This window comes from Strix aluco, chromosome Z, assembly GCF_031877795.1.
Source record: "Strix aluco isolate bStrAlu1 chromosome Z, bStrAlu1.hap1, whole genome shotgun sequence".
Classification (NCBI taxonomy): Eukaryota; Metazoa; Chordata; class Aves; order Strigiformes; family Strigidae; genus Strix; species Strix aluco.
Window position 1 is genome coordinate 29,890,712 of NC_133971.1, and position 16,512 is coordinate 29,907,223.

The 16,512-nt window shown below is 35.8% G+C and overlaps 1 protein-coding gene across 2 annotated transcripts in view; it reads right to left on the minus strand.

Moving 5' to 3' along the window:
• RFX3 (regulatory factor X3) overlaps positions 1-16,512 on the minus strand; it is a 134,590-nt gene that overhangs the window by 37,177 nt on the left and 80,901 nt on the right. For both annotated transcript variants that reach the window (XM_074812182.1, XM_074812181.1), the window contains exon 4: positions 9,802-10,060. In XM_074812182.1, coding sequence (XP_074668283.1) covers positions 9,802-10,060 — 259 coding nt within the window. The remainder of the gene's footprint in view (positions 1-9,801; positions 10,061-16,512) is intronic.

Consider the following 16,512-nt stretch of genomic DNA (forward strand, 5'->3'; position numbering starts at 1 on the left):
GGAGCATTGGACAATCATCAGTGACAATGAAAGCGACAAGTCAAAATGCCAGATTCTGCACCTGGGAAATAGTAATGCTGGGCACAAGTATAAATTAGGAGAGGAATGGCTGTAGAGCCGCTCTGCAGGAAGGGATCTGGGGGTGCTGGCTGACAGCAGGCTCAATGTGAGCCAGCAGTGTGCCTTGGCAGACAAGAGGGCAAACTGCATCCTGGGGTGCATCAAACACAGCATAACCAGCCAGTCAAAGGAGGGGATTATCCCGCTGCATTCAGCGTTGGTGTGGCCTCACCTTGAGTTCTGTGTGCAGCTCTGGGCTCCACAACTTAAGAAGGATGTGAAGCTCCTTGAATGCATCTGGAGGAGGGCAACAGAGCTCGTGAAAGGGCTGGAAGGAATGTCCTGTGAGGAGTGGCTGAGGACTCTGGGTTTGTCTAGTTTGGAGAAAAGGAGGCTGAGGGGTCACCTCATTGCTCTCTGCAGCTTCCTGAGGAGGGGAAGTGGAGCGGGAGGTGCTGATCTCTTCTGGGATCCAGTGATAAGACATGTGGGAATGGTTCAACGGTGCACCAGGGGAGGTTCAGACTTGACGTTAGGAAACATTTCTTTACTGAGAGGGTGGTCAAACCCTGGAACGGACCACCGGAGAGGTGGTCGATGACTCAAGCCTGTCAGTGTTTAAGAGGCATTTGGACAAGGTCCTTAACAACATGCTTTAACTTGTGGTCAGCCCTGAAGTGGTCAGGCAATTAGGCTAAGTCATCATTGTAGGTCCCTTCCAAATGAAATACTCTGTTTTATTCTATTCTCTTATTCCAAGCTTTTGGGTTTTCAGGATGATCTATGTGACACAGAGTGCATATAGGGAGTAATAGCTACATGAGTAAAAAGTTATATGAAGGATCTGTTCCTTCAAGCTCTTAAGTTCTATGTTTTAGACAGGGACTTTTATTTAGGTTCCAGAAAAACTGAACATCATTTCATCTCTATTCAAAACAGTATTTAAGTACATACACACATTAATTACATAGGTAATGAAGTGAGTTTTACTATGATGTTTTGTGGATAGAATATAAAAATAATTTAAAGATTTAAAATTATGTTCTGCATAAATACAAAAGGAAGACTAATATCCTTGCATTTTTAATAATAAGCAGTGAGATATTCCAGGCACAACTAATTACATATACATCTGAAATACTAAATGACAACAAGAATTACACATTCATTTATTTGAATATGTGATCAGTCATATACTTCTCCTATTCTTCTGTTAACAAGACTAAAACCATTATTTATTAAAATGTTCTGCCTGATAACTGAAATGTACACTATCACTTCCACTGCAACTCCAACTAAACCATGTTAAATATTACACTACTGGTAGGAAAGATAATCAGTTTTTATAATAACATAAACAAGGGTGGACACTAAATTACAGCATGATAGCTATGAAAACTATGATTGTAGTCTTGTCCTTTGTTTGCCAACTAAATTCCTGCCTTATACTCTGACACAGTTGTTAATGATTAAGGGTATTTCTGCAGGGTTAAAAAATTCAACAGTTTGTTCCCAGCATATGCATCCAGAATCCTACAATGTTCAGTTTTTATGTGATCTACTGATTTGGAAGTTATTAACTGTTCTTGTTAGTTTATGTCTTAGCATTCATTAATATATTACCAGATAAATTATACATAATAGTCTCAGATGTGTATAGCATAGACATAGCAAATACCTATCCAAAACCTACTTTGAAAAAAACTGTCTTCCTCTTAGGAAGAAGAAAGAAATAGTACTTTTTCATGATTCAACTAATTAACAATTCAACTAATTAACACAAAGTATTTAGAGTAAGTTGTTCTGAGGAGGTCAGGACATAAATAAAACAATTTGCAGAAGTTTAAGATCTGAGGTTTTGTAATTAATCTGGATATCCTATAATTTATTTTCTGTATCTGCTTGAATCTGCAAACCACACTCCACCAGCAGCAAAGCAGGCAACTTTAGGTGGTATTAAAATTCAATACATTGTTGCATCATGTTCAAAAGAGATAGCTTCTGTCTCTATCTCCACAGGCACCTCGCATTCACAATGTCTTTTAACCACTTCCAATCGTTTGCCCACTTAGGTTTTAAAGGAAGTGAAATTCTAAAGGTGCTTTTATCACGTTCTCCATTATAAACAAATCACCAATTTATCATACATGTACAAGAAAGATAAATTTGGTACAGCTAGCCAAGTCCTGGGTACTTGTGTCAACTGTGCTTACCTAAATAAGGTGTATACACATCATGAACTAACCTGAAGCTACAGAATAAAGGGACACAGGGCTTTTGAAAATGTGACGCTTTTTTAGGATGCCACAAACATGCATTATTTAAGGCGGCTTTCAATTCTGTTTCAGGATACAGTATTTATGTATGCCATACTATTTTCTGAAACTTATGCTAGAGGGTTGTGTTAGGCAGACAATCCTGTCCAGGGAAAAGAAGCTTGAAAATGAAATAGTATTGACCACATTAAGAGAACTCAGGCATAGCCTTTACAGTTGGAAGAATTAAATCTAAAAGATTTGCATTCCTCACAATACACAAAGCTTTAGGAGCGCCTGTAAATAGGTTCTAAGAAATTTTGCCTAAAAAATGAAACAGTACTAGGAAGATAGAAAGATACTTTTTAAAGTCTGCTGGAATGAGAGAAATGTAAATATGCAGAAAGAGAAGAACACAAAAAGATGTAAAATAAGCATGGTATTTTACAGATGCTGACCTTAAAAGAATGCTGATAGACCTTAAAAACTTAGAAAAAAGCTTTTTTTCCCTAAAATTGATTAATGTATAAATATAACATCCAAGTTTAACATACATAACAGATACTGGTTAAAATACCTGCTGCAAATGCACACCTCCAGTAGTCTACATAAGGCATGCATACTGACTAATGAATATAATATGTTCTCTAGTGATTACAAAAGAATATATGGAGTCAAGGTAGGGTGAAAAGAACACCCAACAGCCATAGACTGGAAAAATGAGATGTTTGGAATTTATGTCAGATTACTTTCTCCTCCCCAAATTTTCAAATGAAACATTGCTGCCCATGTTTATATTCCTTGATGAAAGTTCTCAAACATATGGTCAAACTGAACAATTCACCCTCTCTCCCCTGGATCATCCAGTTATTCGTATACCTCATACCCACTATATACATCTTCAAAGAGATTCTAAACTTTTTTCTTTGTGGTCATTTTCCTCAAACTTAGCACAAACACTTAAAGGAAAAAAAAAATTCCTTGTCAAGCTGATTATAAGGACTTCTAGAACATATACATTCCACCTAACACTGAAAAACACATGTAAGCACACTGGAATTACTCGCACCAGAAAATCAGAATTGAGAAACTAAAAGGAAAGTTTAGTTCTGATTATTATTAGAACCAAATCTGCAAACATTTATGGCAAGAGAGCTTTAGAGAGAGGTAGAATGGCCTTTTTAGAACAAACGTGTATTTAATCAGAAATTTAAAAATTCAGTTCTTTAGAAAGGTGATGTCTCCATGTCACTGATAATCAGATTGTTATGAGAACATCAGTGGCACTCATCTTGCATCCAGTTTATGCATTTTCAAATAAAAGGAATTAACAGAAATTCTTCTCACTGATTCAAAGATACCTTGATTTTTAAAAAATTGTGTTTCTTGCAACATTTTTTAATCAGTAATTGAAATGCTACATTGGAATAAACTGGGTTTCCAACAGCACTACATTTTGATTTTTGATACACAAATACCAGAATAAATATTCAATTGCCAAAACTAGAAACAACCTATGGAGGTGCTACAGGGCTTTTATGCAGAAAACACACCGAAAGCCAATGACTGAAAGCTAGAGCCAGACTGTATTGGAAAAGAAACAAGGAGCATAGGCAGGTGCTGTCAGAACGCAGACAGGGTAGGTGTGGCTGACCTTAGTAGGGTCATTATCCCTTTTCCCCAACATTCCTTGTCTTGTGAAAAGGGCACAGTCTCAACTGAAGACATTACAGTGGAGCAGCAAGGGACTCAAAGGGGCAGAGAAAGACATAAGTTAGTTTGGCCACATTGCTAGACTTAAACCTCTGGAAGAGAGACGGAGAAGCCATGATGCTCTACAGCTCTGAAGAAGAAACCAAAGCAGGAGGAAAAGTCTTGTAGCTAGAGGTTTATAAAGGCACAAGAGCCACAAATCCTCTAAACTTCCCACCCCTCCAGTTAATTCATACCACATAAATGTTTTTTTAGCAGTAGTAGTGATTAATCATTCTTATGACTCATTTAAAAGACAAAAAAAAAAAAAGACTATCTGCCTTCCTGTAGCTGGAAATGGATGCCATTTTTCACAAAAGATGTCACTGTGCTCAGTTCAGGAAGTCATAAGTGAATGTCTTGCCAGTATAAGAGGTCAGACCAAATGATCTAACAATCCTTTGTAGCATAAAAATCTTGAAGTTGATCAGAAATGGTTAGTTTTATGCTAAGATGGATCCAGCTAAAATAAAAATTACCAGAAAAGCTGGGGAATGGAGGAGCAAAAAGTTCCTGTACCAAGAAAGAGATTAATAAATAATATCTCATCTCAAACTGTTTTCCAAATTATAACTCCTCAACATTTAAACATTTGTTACTTTTTGTTCTTGAAATAATTATAATACTTCCACTAAAATGATATTATCAGGATATGACATTTACACTGGGCCTTCTTCTTTCCTGTCATTCTATTCCCTCCATTAATTACAACATATTTTGGGTAGGCACCATCCCTCCTTTAAACTTAAGATCAAATTTTGCATGCTGTGCTTACTACCAGAAATAATAATTTGTAGTGATACATCATATCCATACTAATTTTGCTTTCATTTCCATGCCATTTAGATTTGCACTGAAATAGGATAAATTTCTGCAACAGCATGAGTGGATACCTCCTATGGTTGATGATGACTGAAGAATGACAACTGTAACTGCAGATCAGTCATAAAGCTTGTTAGAAAACAAAACTGATAGATGTGAGCCTCTCACTGGCTGACAAGCATAACAACACATTTATTACTAGAAACTACATGAATTTTTAACCTTGTGATATTATGAAATATGTTGATTAGATCATCCTGTTTTATCACAAGAACAGTCTTTAGACATTTACATATGGAAAAAAAAATTGTAAGGTGATTTAGATTTCATTATTAACAAGACAATCCAATTTTCTAGTCAGTCTCTTAAAAATAGCTGCCCCTTCTTTAATGATAGCTGCCAACAAACCAAACAGACGACTCTTTCACACAGGTTTCAACATGCAAATTTACTTCAAATAGACATCCAGCTAGGGTAAATCCCTTCTTGTTCAATGCAATTTATTCTTGCCCAATCCACATATATTCATGTGAAAATGGTCATTTTGGAAAGCTATTTATCTACTTAATATCTTATATAGAAGGTCTTATAATCTGAATGCCTTTCTGTTTTAGTGAAAAAACCCTTTTTAGTAAGCAGATAAGTTGTTTAATAGGCCAGCAAAGGGTATAATGGGAAGAAGCAATGAAATCAATGGAAATGAAATGAGTAAAGAAAATGCTAACAAATGTTTTTCATGCATACTAACATAAACCACTACTGTATATATGTTGGAATAGTTTTAGTAGTGCACAATTCTTAATACTTTGGCAACAAAATCACTGCTATTGCCTGATATAGCTTAAGTAGGACAGCTTTCTTGTATCTATGTTTGACAGAAATTAAAACAAATTAAATGTTACAAACAAAATATTAGCTCTTTATTAAACCTGAAGTAGATCTCAGAATTACATTAAACCATCAAGAAAATAAAGTGAAGGCAGACTTAAAGTAAGAAGGCTCTGAGTCTCTTTTATTGAATTCTGTATAAACTAAATAGCATACCTGGTGAAAAGCAAATTAGATTTTTAAATTTTATTTATCTAAGACACAGTTAACAAGATGGACTTGTTTTATACATTTGAATTTTAACCTGAAACAGTTTTGTTTCTTTTAACTTAAGCTAGATGTATCTGAAATAGATAACATCAATGATACAGTTAATTTGCTTGTTACAGAAGGTAATGATTTGATTAGTGAGGGTGAATAACAACAAAACAAATGAAGTTATCAGATGAAAAGAGTGAACAGAACTAGTAACTCTGGTAAAAGTAAAGAGAGCTTGTGATGACCACATGTGTAAGTAAATTCTTACTAATTTCTACATCCTTTGTCTCCATATGAAAATTATCCAAACTAATTCAACATTTGGAAGTATTTTCTCAGTATTATACTAGCAAACCAGCCTGGATACATGTTATTTTGATGACTCCAATAAATTCTCTATACAAGAATTAAAAAGTTATGATGGTAAAGATCAGATGAGGACCACAAGTGAAACAAGCTCTACCTATCTAAGGTGCAATCCAAATGAAATATTACAATGCTCTATTTTGCATAGTTTAATTATGCCCTCTAGTAAAATTAAAACAAACGGTGCTTTAAAATTACAGTTTAAGCTGAAACTTTTGTGTTTCAATTGACTCTTGAATATTTCAGTTGAACCATACACACCAAGAGCCTAAAACTTAAAAATCTAAAATCATGTTCTGTCCCACTACCTTAGCAATAAACTTACTTCTAATATATTCTGATGTCTCATACTTGCAGAACTACATTAGAAAAAATAAACAGCACCTTAAAAACCAGAGGAAACAATTTTAGTGTTAAAAGTGCAATTTAGTAATTGTAATTTAATTAGCAGTATATTTTTCTATTCTTAAAGGCAAGTTGATATAACAGTATAGGAGTTACTCGGAGCAACTAAAACAGGCTGTTTTATTGACATACAAAGCAAGAGAAAGATGTTGCTGAAGGTACAAACCTTAGATTTTGTTCAATTTTGGCAAATTTTACTTCTAACTTTGGCAAAACATTAGAACCGTTTTTAATTTGCAAAATATGCATTGAGTTTTGATATTATTCAAATAATTCTAGGATAACCAACTTCAGAGTAAGTCTACTACTCATTTGTGCTTACTGGATGCATTAAAGCCTCACTTGATTTCACATTCAGTTAAGCATTTCCACTGACTGAATTCTGTTGTCAGTGAATAAAATAAAGCTTACAGCATGATATGCAAAATACAAAAATGCATTTGTTCTTATTTGATTAAGGAGAAGACTAGCATGATCTCTAAAAGAGGCAATATTTGTCTTCAACTGTAGAACAATTTAAAACAACAAAGAGAACACAGGAATATCATTGACATTTAAGTATTTAAAGAAATATCACTTTCAAATTTCATTCCATCTAGACATTCTATTCCTTACATAATAGGCCTACAGAAAACTGTGTTTTGACTGTGCTTAGGAATCATAAAGTCAGGTGAAAAACTCTATGAAATATCTTCCAAATAAGTAAAATGAGAGAGTATTTTAAAGGAAAAAAGAGAACAGTCAAGTTCACAGAATCACAGAATCATCTAGGTTGGAAAAGACCTTGAAGATCACCCAGTCCAACCATTAACCTAACACTGACAGTTCTGAACTACACCATATCTCTCAGCGCTATGTCAAGTTAAAGTCTTGATTTTAATGAAATGAATCCAAAAGAGGACTGCTTCTTTTTTTTCAGAAACTGTTTTTCTATTAAAGTCACATAAAATACAGGCAAATGTTAATATACACTCTTTTTTATTTTGTAACTCAAATATAAAATTCTCTGTTGCTAGTTGAAAGCTCCCACTATGTTACTGATACCTATACTATTCATGAATTATGACTCTACAATTTTTATTCTTGGAAAATACTACTACACAGTTTTTGAATTAAATAATTCTTTATATTGTACAAAAATGTTATATTTATCCATACCAACCACCTTAAGAATCAAAATAGATTTTATCATATCATCTGAATTATCCAATGCTATCCTAATCTTTCATCATAATTCTAAATAGAAGAGTATTAGATTTTTACTCATTACATTGGTTCCTAAAATAAAGCCCCCTAATTTCATTGCCCTTTTGAGTACTGATGATTCTGTATTATTAATGATGCGTTATCTTCTTTACCATAATTTTCAACTCTTCTGTGCTGGGTTTGTGTGTGTGGTGGGTTTTTTTGGTAGCGGGAAAAGGGGCTACAGCAGTGGACCTGTGAGAAGCTTCTCCAAGCTCCCCTGGCTCCAAGTCAGACCTGCCTCTGGCCAAGGCTGAGACAATTTAAGAAGGGGAACCTGGGAGGAGAAGCATGAGTTGTGAGGAAGAGTTGGGGAGATGGGACACATCTACACAAACACTTCCAGGTTAGTGGAAGAAAGGAGGAAGAGGGGAGGGAGAGGTTCACCTGAGCATAGACCCCCCTGCAGCCCATGGTGAGAGGGCAGGCTGTCCCCCTGCAGCCCATGAGGGTCACCAGTGGAGCAGATGCCCACCTGTAGCCTGTGAAGCACCCCACGCTGGAGCAGCTGGCTGCACCTGAAGGCCAGCACTCTGAGGAAAGTCGGTGCTGGAGCAGTCTGTTGCTGGGAGGACTATCACGTGCAGGAGGGACATGCTGGAGCAGTTTGTAAATAGCTGCAGCCCATGGGAGGGAGCAGTTCCTGAAGAGCTTCCATGGGAAGAACTCATGTTGGAGAAAGTTTGTGGAGGACTGTCTCCCATGAGAGGGACCCCATGCTGGAGCAGGGGAAAGAGTGTGAGGAGTGCTCCACCTGAGGAGGCAGGAATGGCAGGACCGACTGCAACCCCCATCCCCTGCCCCACTGCACCACTGGCAGGAAGGAAGTAGAGAAACTGGGAGCAATGCTGAGCCCAGAAGGGAGGGGTAGGGTGAACGGGTTCCTAAAATGTGTTTATACTTCTCACTGTCCTACTCTGTTTGTTAAGTGGTGGTAGTGTTTGAATTAAATTGATGTTCTCTTTCTTCCCCAACTGAGTCTGTCTTTTGCCTGTGACCATAACAGGTGAGTCAATCCCTCCCTGTGCTTGTCTTGATTCCTGAGCCTTTTTATTTATTTATCCTTCCCATTCATGGGGAGAAGGAGTGAGCAAGCTGCTGCATGGTATTCAGCTGCCCTCTGGGCTTTAAACAACACATCTTCCTAGAGTTCTCTTCCCCATTACTTCCAAATCTCTACATCCAAACCAGAATACCCAGATGAATTAGGTAAAAGTATTCATTAGGACTATGCTTCAAAGCTAGACTAAATATAAACCTATTTTCATAATTGAAGTAAGGGCTGATTGAGTAAGCTCTTAAGGGAAAGATCTCTGTTTAAGTGTCCACAATATCATCTATCACAGTTGTAACAGAATGTGTCTTCTCATAGCATTGCGAGACACTTCCACAATCAGCTTTTAATCTGGAACAGACTTTGGAGACATACCAGAGATAAATAAGGACAGTGTCAAAAGGTAGTATCTCAGTGTTCTGAACAATTGGAAATACTTTGAAATAAGCCACCAAACCTACACAAATATTGAGCAAACAAATTGCAAATGCAGGGAAGTTAAAGATACCTATCTGTAAGTTACATTATTTAACATTTACATCTAATGTAGTCTGCCCTCATGTTTAAGTTCTCACAGTATTCTCACTCCTGTATCTTACTTATATATATATTACTTATTTTACAAAAAGTACTATGTAGTACTTATTCCGATAACCTAATATTGCTATACATTGTCACAACCGTGTCAGTCTGCAAGAACATCTGAGTGACTAAGAAAGAAGTCTCAAAGATTTTTCATCAGTCTGAAATACTTACTGTTGCTGGGGAGGCCCGCGTTGTATGAGTCACTGAATGACCAGAATTTTCCATTGAGTTGCCAATCAGATAGGTCCCTCCTGAGCTGCTAATGAGTTGTCCTCCTGTGACACCCATCTGAATCCCTCCAGTGCCCACCATGCTATGGGACGAGACCACTGTTGTCACCTGTGCAGAACTTCCTTGAGTATCAAAATAATTTCCTCCAGTGTTTTGACTGTACATCTGGGTTTCTGTGTAAGGATAAGATGTTGATCGGCTTCAAGAAAACAAAACAAAAAGAGAAGAAATTATTTGTATTACTCATTTAGCAGAGGGAAATGTTATAATTCTAGAAATGTATGTACAATAGCTATAAAAAAATTAAGTAAGATTGGCAAACAATTCTTACCTCCTCTGAGAGTAACATTTAATCAAGTCAAAGCACTAAATAACTAATTCAGTGACAATGTTAAATCAATTATCCACCAAACCTTACAGAAAAATTTGCCATTCTTACCTGAAGAGGAGAGAACGAAAGTATGACAAAAATTGAGGAGACAGGCAGAAAGAGCTCATCCAATTATTAATATATTGCAAAGCAATTTATAAAACTCCATCTGTTTTTTTTCAATCTGACAATAAAATTTTGAATGTTAGTCAGATGTTATATATTGTGCATACTGTGCACATTCCAAAACTACAAACAATTCATACAAATGTCAGCCAAGTGAGTCCAATGTTCAAGAATCCTGTGCTACCTATTGTTTTTAAATTCATTAAGGCTCTTAGCTGAAGCTTGAAACTCTGAGTTCACTGTATTTTGGGAAATGCAGTTATTTTTACATGGAAAATTAAAAATTGGACATGCATTCATGTTGTGATAAAAAACTGCATTTAAGAAACAGGCCAAAACAGAGCTATGACTTGTAAAAAGGTCACAAAGATGAAAGAAGTTAAAGGTATGCAACAGTAACATTTTTAAAATCACTTTCAATTATGAAACATTCATGCCTCATTAACCAGTTTACCCTAACAAACTGTTCAGCTACTGAAACCCATCATATGTTTCATGTTTTTAGTCACTCATCTCAAATCTTTATTCTTCATAGGTTATAATCTATTTATAGTTTTTGAATGCATTTGTTCCCATGATCTTCAAATCAATGTACTTAAAAATTGTTAAGTAAATAGCATTCATTATTTCAAAGGCCAGATTCCTCATTTTGGAAAAGTCTATTTGGAAATTTTATCCTGTTTCATGACTGCTAAGTTTTGTATCTTGGCAAGCATCATGACAGAAAGGTCAAAAGGTAAAAACCAGTCATTTTACTCAACCATTAATTTTCTTATTTAAGCATAAAAATATTTAGTATTGTTTGTAATCAACACGCAACACCATTTTGAAATCCAAAGTTTTCTATTAACTTGGAGTTGCATATGCTGAAGTGCACTTAGTCCAAGTAAATTGTAGAGTATTATGATTCAGAGAAACAGAGATGGTCAATCTCTGCATGTCTCCAACTCGTTTAGAAATTTCAAACAAAACACTATTATCATGCACCACCATGCAACTAAACAAATTCAACAAAAAAATTCACTTTTGTCCAAAAACACAAGAGTAAGCAGCATTCACGTTTTACGAAGTAAACTGGTGATTAATACATCTATTCCCCTTTATCTAGACAGAGATTAGCTTCTTATCAGTACCTAGAAAAGGTCATAGCAATTTACTGTTTGTTGCTATGTTTTTTTAATTATGAAAACTTACACAAGATTAATTAATTAGTAAAGAACGGACTAAGAGATAATGATTCCTTCTTTAGCTTCAGAAAATCATTATTTTTAAATAACTGAAGAACATACAACACCTTATCAACAACCAGTCAGAACTTTTGTTGTATTAACTATGCCACAACAGTTGCTCTGTTTATGTTCAGAGACTTTCAGAAACTTCAGAACTTCAGTTTTAAAATCCTAAATGTTTCATAAGCCTCATACTACATTATTTGCGCTCACCCCTCCTTAAGCTACCTAAACATTTTCCTTTTTATTTTGAGTATTCCAAAACCTTCAAGATCAGCTGCAAGAAACTTGAAGTTAATCTAAAAGAAATGCCTTGCAGTCTACTGAAAACAAAGCAAAATAGTTCTTTTAGGGATTAATGCTCAAGCAAACAGTTAATCTATTAACATTTCTTTTGGAGAGTTAAAATCAGTTGATTTTTGCCTTGTAATAACCTATGTATGTGTTTAGGTACCATGTAGATCCCCATTAATCTGTTTTATCAGGCCAAGGTATCATTGTGATACGCTGTGATACCATTGTGATAACCAAGATAACCACTAGCAGAGCTGACACCTGTCTCAGAATATTAACAGAATGTGAAGAGTTCTATGGAGCAGAGGACAATTTAGGAAAACGTAATGATGGAAGCTCACAGAAAACAGTTCATGCAAATGATCGAGGGCCTGACCTCTGTAATTTCTCCCACAGAGGCAAGAAAAACTTGGTATCAGTATCAGGTATCTCTAAGGAAAGGAATGAAAGGATAAGGCCATTGCTGACAATAAAATGTAGACATGACTAGAGGAAAAAGACTGTCCAAAAGATGCGAGTAGAACAAATCTACCTTGCAGAAGTGGAATTAAAGAGGCAGTTCTTTGAAGCCATGCAAACCCTAGAGAACGCTCAAACTTTTACAAGAAAATTAAGTCATGGACTAGTCTGGAACAGGGAGAGAAAAGGAAGTGCTTGTTTGCTTTTACCTTGTTGAGATATGATATATAGTCTCTAAGGACTGATTGTATCAGAACATCTATATCACCTTATAGCAGTACTCCGTATCAATGGATCAAGAGCAATCATTGGGGTACACCAATGAGTCACAGTCCATGATAAACACACTCTTTCCTTTGTTCCAACAACCAGCAGGTACTTCTAGAACACCTGATTACTGGAAATGATTAAGTAAACCTTTAGCAGTAGAGATCAACAGAGTCATTAAAAGTGAGATAAATCTGTTATTATTACATGCAATAATAACTGCAACTTAGCAAAGAGCCTTTTAACTTAACCAAAACACAAACTAATTCACCTGCAAATTAAAAATGCAGTTGGATGAGATGATATTTTGGAAAGCAGTGACTCAAAGGTTTTAAGGTCACTGCATTAGATAACACAATCCCTCTATATAAAACTGCAGCAAACAGCAAAATATGTTGTTACATCCTTTAGACACACAGGAGGGATAACCTGAAATAAGGAAGTGATCTTCTACTTCTCCATAGCCCTTGTAGCACAAACGTGCAATATTTTCTCAATCTGACATATATCACACAGTCAGTTCTTTCCCATTGCAAAAGCACTCCTAGCTCTTCTTTTCTTCAACAGCTGCATATCAAGATCATCTAGGGACTAACCTCACTGTAACTATAGTCTTCTGGCTCTTTATGAGAACACCTTGGTGATACACTGTGGCTTCAGATACAAGGTACGCAACAGAATCTAATAGTTCCTCCTATCAAAACACTGTGAAATTCAGTGTTTACTAGAATGTAAAATTATAAAGTTCATCACGGTTACTAAGAAGTTTGACATCTTAAGCAGTTAGGCTGCAGAATCCTAGTTTCCAGAAGGCTGTGCAAACTAGACGTTTACCCTGAGAGCAAGTCACACAAAGTCAGACACTGCGTGAATTCAATTTAGATTAAGCAAGCCTAGAACATGTGACCAACGTTAAGATTCCACACTGGAAATTACTGAGACCAGCATGAGTCGAACTAGGATTGCAAGGTACAATAGTTCAAGGCATCACCTATTATGCCTCATTGTTTCCATTCATTTTATAATGATTTGCAAAATATGCTAGAAATAAAACACATAGAGTTGTGGTATAAAGTTGTTAATAAAATTATATTTTTGGCACATGAAAACAGAAGATAACTGATTTCTAAGTTCAGTAAGCCCCAACATTACCACACAAATTAAGTGCAATGTCTTGTGCTGTATTACGGACACTAACATAATGATACTGAGCTTAACTTTTAGAGGCACTTTCGTCTCTTCAAAGACACTGACACTCTGAAGAAAGGAGACAAATAAAAACAATGGCACAGAAAGAGTAAACCTTGCTATTGTCCTCCCTTACTTTTCAGTGTGCACACACATATACGGGAAATCATTTGCTCCTTGCTGCACCTATGATTTGGTTCTATGTAAATGTCAAGAATTTGATCTATTGACTACTACAAATCAGTGTTCCTGCCATCCCACCATGTCTCAGTAATTTACATAGGCTGATCACGTCCCCATATTTTCTCTGAGCAAGTAGTTGATGGGACAGACTTACCTTTCCCTTATTTGCCTAGAAAACATCACCTACAGACTTATGTTGGTTTTACCCATGTCTTAGAAATGTCTGTCTTGTTGAAAGGTTTTTCCATCACTCTGTGTTTTAGTAAAAAAACCAAACAGATTCATTTTCTTTACCAGGGACTGAGAAATGCAGAGTGCCTTTAAATAAAAATTCTCAAATCAGGTTAGACGTCCAGACAAGTTAACTCAAGTGCAGTTGGTGTTTGTTTCAAATTAGGTTTTGACTTGAAAATATATTCCAGTAACTTCTGTGTCTTGAAAAATAAGTAATTAACTACTGAATACTTATCACTAGCTGTAGACACCAATTTGGAAAATTCAAGTCTTGGGTAAAATGCACATAATTTTTTTTTTTTTTACTTGAAGATGTATACCTGTTATACTATGACTTGAAATACCAGCCTACCTTCACAGTGGTTGTACAAGAACAGCATCTTAATTCAAACAAGAAAACCATTCAGTGTCAATTTTTTTATTTTGCTGTAATTCCAATTCAGACAAACAAGTAACATAATAATTATCTTATTCATCAAGTAATAACCTCAGAATTACCCTCGCAGGTTTTGGTATGGATTACCTACGTAACTTAACAGGTAAGCATGTAAGTATTTTTTCACTGTCATCTCTGTAATGAAAGCTGGCCTTTTATGGTACTTAATTAACTAAGGTATTATTTCCTGGGATATAAATATGATAAACACTAGATGAAAATAAATATTTCAAGATACACTATTCTTTATATGCAGAGCAGCTAATGTGCATGGTAATGCTATGGTATTGCAATATTGTAGAAAAACTCCATGCATAAAAGCCAAGAAAGTCTTTTATGACAGAATAATATCCTCAAATTCCTTTAAGATTTTAGTATAATCCTGTCGTCCTAAAGCTGATAGTGAGTTTCACAGAAACTAGAGAGAACAGCATCCTTTGTCTAACACTGAGGGAAGGCCTTATCACAGCCAATGCATTGCTGCAGCCTGTGGGGTGGTGTATCATAAGCACTGGGCAGAAGGGGAAGTACTATATACTCTTAACACTGACACAATTGAACATGATATAGTAGTTGAATGATAATGAAGAGGGCTAAATCATCTGTCTCATACACCTCCTGCTTCCCCACAAAGAAATCTACTCCTCTAACCAGAATATTGATTCAAGGCTTTTTAATAACAGATCGAATCCCAATGAAGCAGTAACCTTCTTCCACAAAAGCTTTCTCAACTGATCTAAAGACAGAGATGGAAAAACTGATAAGACTCCTTTCACCAATCCCCCTTTATCAAACAAAACTGCTAAAAACAAAGATCAAAACCTACACTAAGGGCAATTAATGCATCTATAACCAGAGAAGAAAAATTCAAAGAATTTTCCTCTGTAAGAGTAAATAGTTGACCCGCTTTATGCACATACATTTTCTCTACACCATCTTAAAATAGATCAGGCAGATAAAGCTTTATAAAATTTATCTAAAACAGAGTTGCATTATTCCATATAAAGAAATTCTTATTTATCACATTCAAAAATTCAAGCAAATATGTTACTGATAGGCATTCATTATCATTAAAAAAGAATCTGAGATCTTCAACACTCAGTTCAACATCTTTTTCTAATCGGAAATAAAGCAGTAAAAGCATACACAATGCACAACTGCAGTAAAACCCTGTAAACCACGGAACAAAGGAAATGAAAACAGAGGAGAAATCTTATATTCTCAAGACCTGTAACTTAGACAGAGAAAGGAACCTTAGTTACAGACCTCTAAAAATTCTGATGAAGTATTGCAGACCTATAGTCCAAGAAACATAGTATTGTCACTGTTAGGAACATGTCACAGGGTTTGTACTAAATCTGCAAGACCTCAAGGCTTGGACTTGTCAGGCTTCATTTGTCTAGACTTGTCTGTGCTAGCCTAAAACTTTGTTCTAGCTTAGCTGTAACAGTAATTGTCAATCAGATAAATGTTACTTAATCTGTTTCCATTTTAGCTTAGCTTTCTACGATTGTGTGGTATAAAACCTATTGTTAAAATGCTAATGAGACAGTAGTATCAAAGAGCTATTCTGTGTAGAATAAACAATCCATGGCTCCAGATTAAAAACGTAGCAAAGAGGATCATGAGTGTGGGATGACAGTATTCAAGAAGTATCCAGCAAATGTAAAACACACCATATACAGTAAATTCAGATGTAATACAGAAATGGAAACCAATAAAGAATGAATAACGTGTAGATTGTGCTAGAAAACATATTAAAAATAGCTGCAAGTGGATCCAGTGTGAGTAGAGAGCCCCCCACCACCCATCATACTTCTTCAGGCATAACACCCGTGATGGTGGTAGCTTGCTGTGAACTTTTC